Source organism: Pelodiscus sinensis, chromosome 1, assembly GCF_049634645.1.
Source record: "Pelodiscus sinensis isolate JC-2024 chromosome 1, ASM4963464v1, whole genome shotgun sequence".
NCBI classification, from domain to species: domain Eukaryota; kingdom Metazoa; phylum Chordata; order Testudines; family Trionychidae; genus Pelodiscus; species Pelodiscus sinensis.
In genome coordinates, this window is record NC_134711.1 from 155,529,483 (window position 1) to 155,540,056 (window position 10,574).

The window sequence follows — 10,574 nt, forward strand, 5'->3', positions numbered from 1 at the left end:
CTTCCACGCAGTGTGCAGCGGCGGTCAAAAAGGCAAATAGGAAGCTAGGAATTATTAGGGAAGGGACAGAAAATAAGACCCAGAATATCTTACTGCCCCTGTATAAAACTATGGTACGCCCACATCTTGAATACTGTGTACAGATGTGGTCTCCTCACCTCAAAAAAGATATTTTGGCCTTGGAAAGGGTTCAGAAAAGGGCAACTAAAATGATTAGGGGTTTGTAACGGGTCCCATATGAGGAGAGGTTAAAGCGACTGGGACTTTTCAGTTTAGAAAAGAGGAGACTGAGGTGGGATATGATAGAGGTCTATAAAATCATGAGTGGCGTGGAGAGGGCGGATAAAGAAAAGTTATTTATTAGTTCTCTAAATAGAACAAGAGGACACCAAGTGAAAGTAATGGGTAGCAGGTTTAAAACTAATAAAAGAAAGTTCTTCTTCACACAGCATGTAGTCAACCTGTGGAACTCCTTGCCAGAGGAGGCTGTGAAGGCTAGGACTATAATAGATTTTAAAGAGAAGCTAGATAATTTCATGGAGGTTTGGTCCATAAAAGGCTATTAGCCAGGGGATTAAATGGTGTCCTTGGCCTCTGTTTGTCAGAGGCTGGAGAGGGATGGCAAGAGACAAATCGCTTGATCATTGTCTTTGGTCCACCCTTTCTGGGGCACCTGGTGCTGGCTACTGTCGATAGACAGGATACTGGGCTAGATGGACCTTTGGTCTGACCCAGTACGGCCGTTCTTATGTTCTTATGATCATTTTGCTTGCTTTGAAAACATTAGACTTATTTTAAACAACTAAATTCTTAAAAGGAAGGTGCATGTGTGCACAATATAAATCTTTTAGTCAGTTGATTGGGGTTCCTGGAGCTAACTAAATGCAACCAATCACGATTATGTCCTCACAGTGTGCTGGACAGCTACTTGCAAGACCTGAGTTAATTCAACATTAACTGCTGGATGTGCCTTATGGGAGAGGGCACACTGAAAACATTCTACAATATGAGAAGGGAGAGCACAAATTAGAGTAAAGGAAAATGGGAAGAGGTACAAAGAAAGCAGATGAATGGGTACAGAACAAAGATTCTCATAGGTCAATTTATTATAACCACACTGGGCTTGTCTACATTTGAAGGGTATGTCTAGACTACATTCCTCTTTCGAAAGAGGAATGCAAATGAGCAGGGCTCGACAAATTAGTCAATCTACTCGCCCTGGGCGAGTAGATTTTAAGCCAGTATGGCGCCGCAGCACAATCAGCGCATGTGCAGCGTGCCAAACCACGCGGCTGGCGAGCAGGGCTCACCGCCGCTTGTCAAGCCCTGCAAATGAGGGAAATAAAAAATGCAAATGAAGCGCTGATATACAAATCTTGTGCTTCATTTGCATAATCTCTTCCGATCACTTTTTTGGAAGAGATTTTTTCAGAAAAAAAAGTAGTCTAAACGGTGCTCATTTTTTCAGAAATAAGGGTTCTTTCGCAAAAGGGTTTTTGGGGTTTTTTTTTTTTCAAAAGAACCCGTCAAGACTGGCTTTTTTTTTCCTGAAAAAGCCTCTTCCAAAAAAGTGATCGGAAAAGATTATGCAAATGAAGCGCGAGATTTGTAAATCAGAGCTTCATTTGCATTTTCGATTTCCTTTATTTGCATTCCTCTTTCAAAAGAGGAATGTAGTGTAGGTGCACCCAAAATGCAGCACACTGTGCTGCTGCAGCACTTCAGTGCAGACACAGAAGACAGAAGGGAAAGCGTTCTCCCACCAGTGTAGTAAACCCATCTCTCCAAAGGGTAGTAGCTAGGTGAACAGAAGAATTCTGCCATCAGCCCAGAATGGTCTACACCAGTGATACTCAGTCCTCAGTAGTTCAGGAGCCAAATTAGCAAACCAGATTACCCAAAGGAGCCACAGTAATGTGAATACATTATTTCATTTACCAGTATACATAAATAAATTAAATATATACTATTTTCATAGCAGAATTACCAATCAAGTTTTCTACAATTGACGATTAAAATACTAAAATTGTCGTGATTGGTTAATAACTTAGACTGATTAATAATTAAATCACATGATGTTTTATTAAATCTGAATATCACTGGTCTTAATAGCGGAACATCACTGGGTTAATTTGGCTTTCATACCTCACTGAAAGAAGTGTGGGTTCTTCACACGCCAGAGTGATTAATTCAGCTGTCAATTTAACTGTAGACCTGGCCTCCACAACCATAATGCCACCCCAGCATTAATCCACTGCAAGTGAGACCATGTATGCCACGAGGACTACATAAAGAGGGTCTGACTTCAGGTCTATTAACATACCTAACCCTATTTTTCTCCTCTTAAACACAATCTTTGCACCTAAGCCTTCAAACACTGAGTACAGAGTATGCAAATACAAATAGTAAGCATCACACTTTATTTGCAAAATCAGACCTTTTATGATTACATTCAATTGTTGAAGTTACCATGATTTGCTAGAGAAACGCTGTAAGCCTCTGATATTTGAGGGACCAGCCCTATGAAATGCTCAATTACTTCAAATTTCTGTGAGGACACCTAGCATCTCAAGATCAGTGTTTCAAAATTCTTCATAATCTTAAGTTAATGAAGAAGAATTAAAACTGAAGTATGACAAGTATCACTGAGATCATGTTCCATGGTACACTTGTATGTCATTTACACCATGTCTACATTACAGCATTAACACTAGGAGGCTATGCTGAGATAGCCATAGTAGCAAAATATTTGTCATGTAGACAAAGTGTCAGGCCATCCTGAAAATGACTTTATCACTTCCATCTGTGGAAACATTTCCCCACCTCTCACTGGCAGAGTCAGCCTTGCTAAACATTTAAATCCATACATAATAGGACTTCTGTCCTATAAGCATAATATTTACCGGGAGTTGTCAATCAGTTCAGCAATGGCTCCAAAGAGAAAGTCATGAGTGGTGCTAAAAGAAAGGTAAAAGTTGATTAAAATCTACCAGCAGTTGGTAATATCAAATCAAGCATCTGAGCATTATGGAATCTACATAAGCAATATGTTCAGTTCCCACCACTGAAACACACAAAATTATATGAAAGCAGTTTTTATTCTGAGATTTAAATACACACATAATATTGTGAAAATGAGTGGCAAAGATTTTTAAAAACTAAATATACAGGCAGAACATGCTGATCACTCTGAACTTTAACCTGTTATGCATATTACATTCTCTAATTATACGTTACACATCACAACATTTCCATTACCCTAGTGGTGAAACAGTCAATAGGGCTTCTTTTCTAAAGGGATATGGGGGGGGGGGGGGGGGGGAAGAAAAAAAAAGGAAAGGCGTATTGATTTTTTTCCTGTTGGTAGAAAAAGCTAATTAAATTTTGTGGCACTGGCAAGTAGCACTACAAGCTTCCTGGGATGCTATGACCTATTAAGAACTATACAGACATCAATATCCTTGAGTGTAGTTCGGGTTTCACAACTGTGTAACTGTATTCTTGGTGCATTTACTCTCCATTTACCATTCTAATGAGATTTAAAATCAGGATTTGTTTCCCCAAGGACTGAGGATTCAATTTCATATTTTCAGAGTGTTTTAGGTCAGGCCAGAGCACAAGATCTGGGCCAATTGCTTTTAACGTACGGTCTGCAGACCCATGGGGGTCCACAGCTTATGTCTAAGATTTCCAAGAGTCCAAACCTCTATTCAAAATTTCGTAGAGGCAAAAAAAAGGGTGAAATCCAGTATACCACAGGCCATTAAATTACACCTGCTACCCAACACTGAGCCCAATAATTTTAGTTAAACTAAGCACTTCAGTCCTCAATCATCTAAACTGTTGTGTGCCACAGGCAGACAGCAGGAGTGATGGAAGTGCTACCAATGTCAAAGATCCCTGCAATGGTAAGGAACTATTAGGCGAGATTGCTGCTGGGATCATCTAGACCTATCTACTCCCCTTGCTGCAGAGGAAAGTGAAAACCTCCAAGGTCCTTACCAACCTGATCCTGGAGAAATCCCTTCCTTAGCCCATATATAGCAAACAGTCAAACTCAGACCATGTGATCAAGACCCAAACAGCCAGATATCTAATACAGAGGATTCCATGTATCAACTCAGAAGAACTGGACACATTCGTGGTCCTACCTCCAGCTATGTCCAATTTCTGGTGCTTCTGCCACCCCCATCAACATCACCAATACATCTGGCCAATTGGGCATCCAGGGATAAAAAGGTGCACATATGGATCAATTCCTCCTGCATTCAGCATCAGCAGGTGATTTAAGTACCAGGGAATGGAGAATGGGAGACAGATTACAGACTGGCTCAGAGTAAGGTTTCAGAGGGGTAGCTGAGTTAGTCTATAACAGAAGAAACTTTAAAAACAATAAATAGTCTAGTAGCAACTTAAAGTCTAACAAAACATGTAAATGGTATCATGAGCTTTCGTGGGCACAACCCACTTCTTCAGATGGCATTCTCCACAGAATTAAGGATTTAGCTCACCTGTGTTAAACATAAATGTGCTGCAAGTCACACAACCGCTGATAATATCCACTGCTGTCTATGAGAATATTAATGGTGCTCTACTCTAATTATGGACCTGGTTAGTCTTTACCTTTTAACATTGTATTTTCAAAAAAGACCCACTTTATAGACTAAAGCTTGTCTTCAAAATTCTGTACTCTCAAGGAAGAATTCCTGGCCGACCATTATTCTAACATTAAAAAGGCATCTGAAATGTAAAGACTGCTCATTTGTACATCTGAAACTTCTGAGCAACGAAAATTAAAACATGACAACAACACAAGAAACTCCTGACAGAGGATTTAAACTCTCTTTTCTCAGGTAAGGAACATCATCCTTCACTTCCAACCCACAAGGTTATTTAAATGGTAAAAAAATCATCACCTCCTGTCCTAATTAAGTACTTTTACACACATATTCCAGCCACTATGCAGCCACACCAGCACAGGCAGTAATGAAAGTGTCAGACTAGACAGAACCCAAACCCATTTAAAAAGACAGCTTTTTAAAACCACCTGAGCATTATCTACAATGGTGCTTATGTCATTGTTGGCACAAAGGCAGAAAAAATGTGTATAGCAATTTCCAGTGCAGATGCACCCTGGGACTCCAACAACATATGTATTTTTTGCTACAGGCCACTGTTACATAAGCCATTCATGGGACCTCTGGAACTGATTTGGTGTCAGCATGTAAAACTGTTGCCTATGTCTCAGCAAGTAAGACAATAGTTAAGACAGTAATAGCCTAAAGACACTAGTTCACGATCTGTGCTAATTCAGTCTCTTTCTGCAGGCAGTAACAATGGGGTGCTACTGCCATTAGATCTGCAGTAGCAGTAGTGAAATTGTTGGAGATTTTAACAAAACAGAAAAATTCTTGGATATTTACAAACCACCCAGGAAAAGAAAGCTCCTCAGAAAGGAACGCATCATAGGCTTCTTAATATTTTCCAGATCTTTACAGCTTTTCATGCAGAAAGACCAGCTAACTTTGCCTCCTCACACCATCTTTTATTGAATTCGGGAGGTACATCAAATGGACTGAGCGTGGAACTGTGGGTCAAGGTTATAAGTCTGTTACTAATTTACCTATCAAATTGGTTCATGCCCTTGGACAAGCCACTCAGTCCAAGTTACCAGAAATGCTTGCTGTTTTGGGGTTCTTAGATACTGGCAACTCCCCTTCCCTTCCACTGCTAATGCTTTCCAGGAAAAGACCACCACCACTATGGGGCAGAAAATTAAGTCCCCAGAAGTAGCAGGTGTTTGACCCTGTACCTCAGTTTCCCCACTTTTCAGAAATGCCATACGCTGCCTTCGGAGAGCACCTTGAGCACTCCAGAGCTTTAGTAGCAGTAATTGTTAAAGACTTGGAGGAACTAAGAGAGGTTTATTTTAAAAGATATAAACTACCTATGCTGCTGTTAAACTGCAGTAGTTCCCACACTTTTCAGCATCATGCCCCCCTTTTGATTTTTGAGAAACCCTCATGCCCCCCCACCTCCATAGCAGCAAAACTTGTTGAGCCAAAAAAAAAAAAAAACTGACCGGGGGCCAAAAACCAAAATAGCAGCACAGCTTGGGGGGGAGAGGGAGGAATTGATGGGTGGAGGGGTGCTGGGTTGCCTCACGCCCCCGCCCCCTGGAATTTCTTCACGTTCCCCAGTTTGGGAACCCACGTGTAAAAGCGATCTCTCAGCGCTTGGGTAAGAACTGTATTTGCAACAGTAACAACAGATGGAAAAAGTTCCCCTTCCAAAGGGAGGTGGAGGGTGTAAAGGGGTTGGAGCCGGAGGGGGAGGGGTTAGCACTGTATTATACTGCTAAAAAGAAGAGTTTATTTGGAGGAGGAACTTGAGTGTGGGGATTCAGGTGCCGAAACACACACCAGGGCTCCAGCCCCTTTTCCACCGTCTAAACCTAGAAGCGCAAGGCAGGCACCCACAAGCTACCCCTGCCTCCTGCCACTGCCCAGCCCGGCAATGCCGTGCGCTTCCCAGCCACCGTGCCCCAGGAGGCTGGGGCCAGCGGGGGACCCGCCCAGGGACGCCCCCGGCCCGGCGGGAGCCGCACACGCGCCTGGCAGAGCCACTCACGAGTTGGCGTGGAGATAGTCCAGCCTCAGCTCCGCCCTGCGCAGAGCCCCGTAGCGCCCGGCCGCTGCCATCGCCGCGGGGAGCGCGCCTGGGACAAGCTGCCCTGCCCGGAGCCAGGCGCTTGGGACGGTGCGCGGGGGCGGCCCCTGGAGGCGGCAGCGCGCAACCGCAAGCGCAGCGTCTCGGCTGGGGCAAAGGGAGCTGCACGTTCTGCTCCGCCCCCCAATCTCCCAGCTCCCAGCAGCAGGAGCCCCGTGCAAAGCCGAGTACTGCAAGGCAGAGATTGGCTCATTGCACTATGAAACGGGGACCCCCCAGTAAAGAGCCAAGGCAGAACCAAGAGCTGAGGGAGAGTTGGGGGACCTAATAGGGAGCAAGGGATGACCGAGGCACACTGCCCCCCATAGGCGCCTACTGAACGCCCACAGCATCCACTGCCTCAGCCCCTTGCGTCTTCCTAGCTGCTCTGCATGTCCTTCCTATCTCTCTCAGGCACCTAGCGCACTGCCTCCTGCCCCCCCCTTCTCCTCTTAGTCCCCTGCGTCTGCCCACAACCCAGCAGCTCTGCTCCCCCCCCAGTCCTTTTACAGAGGCCCTGGCACCACTCCCTTAGCACCCGGAACACTGACCCCTACACAAGGGTTCTAGCCCATTGCTCTGCCCTGCAGCACTCAATGTTTTCACAGAGCCCTTCCTTCAGCCCCAATGTCAACTAATCTAGACCATTGAAGCCTTCAATTTTCTTACACTATACTTAAAAGGACACATTGTTCACAATAAAATGGTCAGAATTGCCCTTTTAAATAAAAGGACCTATCCTTGCATTCATAAAAAGAAAGAAAAAAACCTGTATTTGTTTGATTTAACATTCAGCTTTTATGTTTATTAAATGCCAATGATCTGCTCCAGTAGCTTTCCTAAGGTCTAGCACATCTGTCCAAGTAATTTTTAGTTTTTTAAAAAAAAATGTATTTCAAATGGCATGTAATAACATTCAGAAATGTGGTATTTAAAATGGACTCCGTTAAAATTTGAATAAAAACAATACTGAAGAATTCCAGGTCACTCTGATGTAGTTCATCTGTTAACCAAGTATTCCAAAACCTAAGCAAAATAAACAATGAGAGAGGAAGTCTTTCATTAACGTGTTCTTGCCAACAATTCTGTAAAACTTTACAAAACTTTCCATGAAGCTTTACCAAACAGCAAAATATTGCAGTCCAAAGCATTCATATTTCATTGTTGCACTTCTGCTGTTTACACAAAGATGGCGGGACTGCTCCTGTAGAAGTCAGTGACTTCAATGATAGTGAAGTCAGTCATAGAATCTAAAAAGTAGTGTGTGTGTCTTCATACAGTGTGATGATGGCAACTAACAGAAAACAAACCACAAAGTTGGCCACACAGTGATAATAGAGGCTGTGGAGCTAAGACATTTCTTTGCACCATGGGGACTTTTCATGGCAATTGCTGATGCTGTTCAAGTATGTTATGTAATAGTCAAAAGGAGGCACATTGCACAAATTTTCACATGGTGCTGGAGAGCGAGTCCGCCTCGCACTTACTCCACAGTGGAAGCTCCGTCCATGGGATTAGACCCAGATCTTCACTCTGCACACTGTGTCATGGCATAGGGCACTGTAACCCCATATACCATGTTGCAATCCCACTCACTTAAACTTTGCCTATGAAAGAGCAACTGCACAGTACCTGTGCTGTGACCCCATGCACCTAGTTGTAATGCCCAGAGTGGAGAACCGGGCCCATCTCCATGAGAAAGGAGCCATAACTGGGGGATAAGTGCAGGTTGGCCTTGCTCTCCAGCCTATCACCAGTCAGTGACACTGCCGAGCTATGCACAAAGCACAGGATATAAAGTTACTGCCCCAAGGATCTTACAGTCTTGTGATCAGAAGTGAACAGAGAGGCTACGTCTACACTGGCCCCTTTTCCGGAAGGGGCATGTAAATTTCACGAGTCGTCGTAGGGAAATCCGCGGGGGATTTAAATATCCCCCACGGCATTTAAATAAAAATGTCCGCCGCTTTTTTCCGGCTTTTAAAAAAGCCGGAAAAGAGCGTATAGACTGGCCCCGATCCTCCGGAAAAAGTGCCCTTTTCCGGAGGGTCTTATTCTTACTTTGAAGGGTTGGAACACCTCATTAATGGGGAAATCAACAGCCATTTTGCCCAGTCAATTGTTTGCTACTTTGACATGCTATATCACCAGAACATAAAAGAGCTGCTTCTTCTATACGGACAGCACATGTCACTTTTTTTTAATCCTCTTCAAATGAGCTGAAGGGCGAGAGGAAGGGTGTAACAGTTACTGCCTTTCATGTGTCTGGCTACGTCTACACTGGCCCCTTTTCCGGAAGGGGCATGTAAATTTCACGAGTCGTCATAGGGAAATCCGCGGGGGATTTAAATATCCCCCGCGGCATTTAAATAAAAATGTCCGCCGCTTACTTTGAAGTAAGAATAAGAGCCTCCGGAAAAGGGCACTTTTTCCGGAGGATCGGGGCCAGTCTAGACGCTCTTTTCCGGCTTTTTTAAAAGCCGGAAAAAAGCGGCGGACATTTTTATTTAAATGCCGCGGGGGATATTTAAATCCCCCGCGGATTTCCCTATGACGACTCGTAAAATTTACATGCCCCTTCCGGAAAAGGGGCCAGTGTAGACGTAGCCAGACACATGAAAGGCAGTAACTGTTACACCCTTCCTCTCGCCCTTCAGCTCATTTGAAGAGGATTAAAAAAAAGTGACATGTGCTGTCCGTATAGAAGAAGCAGCTCTTTTATGTTCTGGTGATATAGCATGTCAAAGTAGCAAACAATTGACTGGGCAAAATGGCTGTTGATTTCCCCATTAATGAGGTGTTCCAACCCTTCAATTCACAGCAGCAGAATCTGAACATGAGAACAAAAAAATAAAGTCAATTCTCATTTATAAGATGGATTAGAATCAAACCTTCAATTTCATAGGGGGCATATTTCCCAAACATTCTCAGTGACTTGGGGTGTTCAAATGTATAGTGCCCAAACTGGAACATCTTAAAACTGCCAAAATTTAGGCTGTGGAGTGCATACCCCAAGCAGGCCCTTTAAAGATGTCAGGTTTTAACAAACTTTGCAAAATGCTAACATAAAATAGCATCATCCATCTGTTGCTTATCTTTTTGATGGCAAGCTCCACCGTGTTGGGAGAGACTTCTTTGTATTTGTTTCCAGCACAGTGATCCCCCAACATCCATACTCTTGAACCAATACACAGCACTCATGCTCATCCGTTTATACAGTCGCCTAAGAAAAATAGGTAATAATGAGCACCCGCATTAGTTGCTATAGATGTTTGAAAGCAAACAAGCCCTCAGTGTACATTTAAACATTTTAGACATGCTGAACACTGATTCTAAGGGCTTGTGTTCATTGCAGTGTTAGAACAAGATAGAACTGGAGAATTGGCTCCAGCTTGACTCCTGCCCACAAGAGAATCTCCAGCATGAGTTAAGGGATGCTTTAAGCTCAAATAAGATGGCTCCTGGTGGGCATAGGGTGTTGAAGCTCAAGTGGTGATGAGTTAATAAGCTATAGTCAACTCAAGTTCTGGAAGACCCCCACAGCTTCCCAAAACGCCGAACCCGAGGGTATTTGTTGTGTTTTCCTTCCTACTTTGTGAGTGGAAATTCTCCTCATAGTACCACTACCTCACAGCCCTGAGAGATTAAGTGGAAGGAGTCATGTTATGTGAAAAGACAGTGACTAATCATAGACTCACAGAGAATATTGACCAAAGAGGATTTATGAGCATAACTAATAGAAAAGCAGAAAATTAGGATCATCAAGGAGAAGAATCAGAAGAAAAGAGGAAAAGGTAAAGTCAGCAACAAAGAACTGGATCAAGTGGAGAAAATGTGTGTGCCTAGGAAGACTAGTATAAGAGGGA

At 43.4% G+C, this 10,574-nt stretch overlaps 1 protein-coding gene across 8 annotated transcripts in view; it reads right to left on the reverse strand.

Annotated features, from left to right (window-relative positions):
* Positions 1-6,770, reverse strand: part of MORC1 (MORC family CW-type zinc finger 1) — a 99,978-nt gene extending 93,208 nt beyond the window's left edge. For 6 of the 8 annotated variants that reach the window (XM_075908401.1, XM_075908408.1, XM_075908415.1 and 3 more), the window contains exons 1-3: positions 6,631-6,767; positions 4,152-4,262; positions 2,904-2,957 (exon numbers count right to left, since the gene is read on the reverse strand). In XM_075908401.1, the coding sequence (XP_075764516.1) occupies positions 2,904-2,957; positions 4,152-4,225 (128 nt within the window). In that variant the 5' untranslated portion in view covers positions 4,226-4,262; positions 6,631-6,767. Of the gene's footprint in view, positions 1-2,903; positions 2,958-4,151; positions 4,263-6,630 lie in introns of all 8 variants that reach the window. The other 2 variants (XM_075908448.1, XM_075908392.1) reach the window with 1 other exon arrangement.
* Between the last annotated feature and the right edge of the window lie 3,804 nt (positions 6,771-10,574).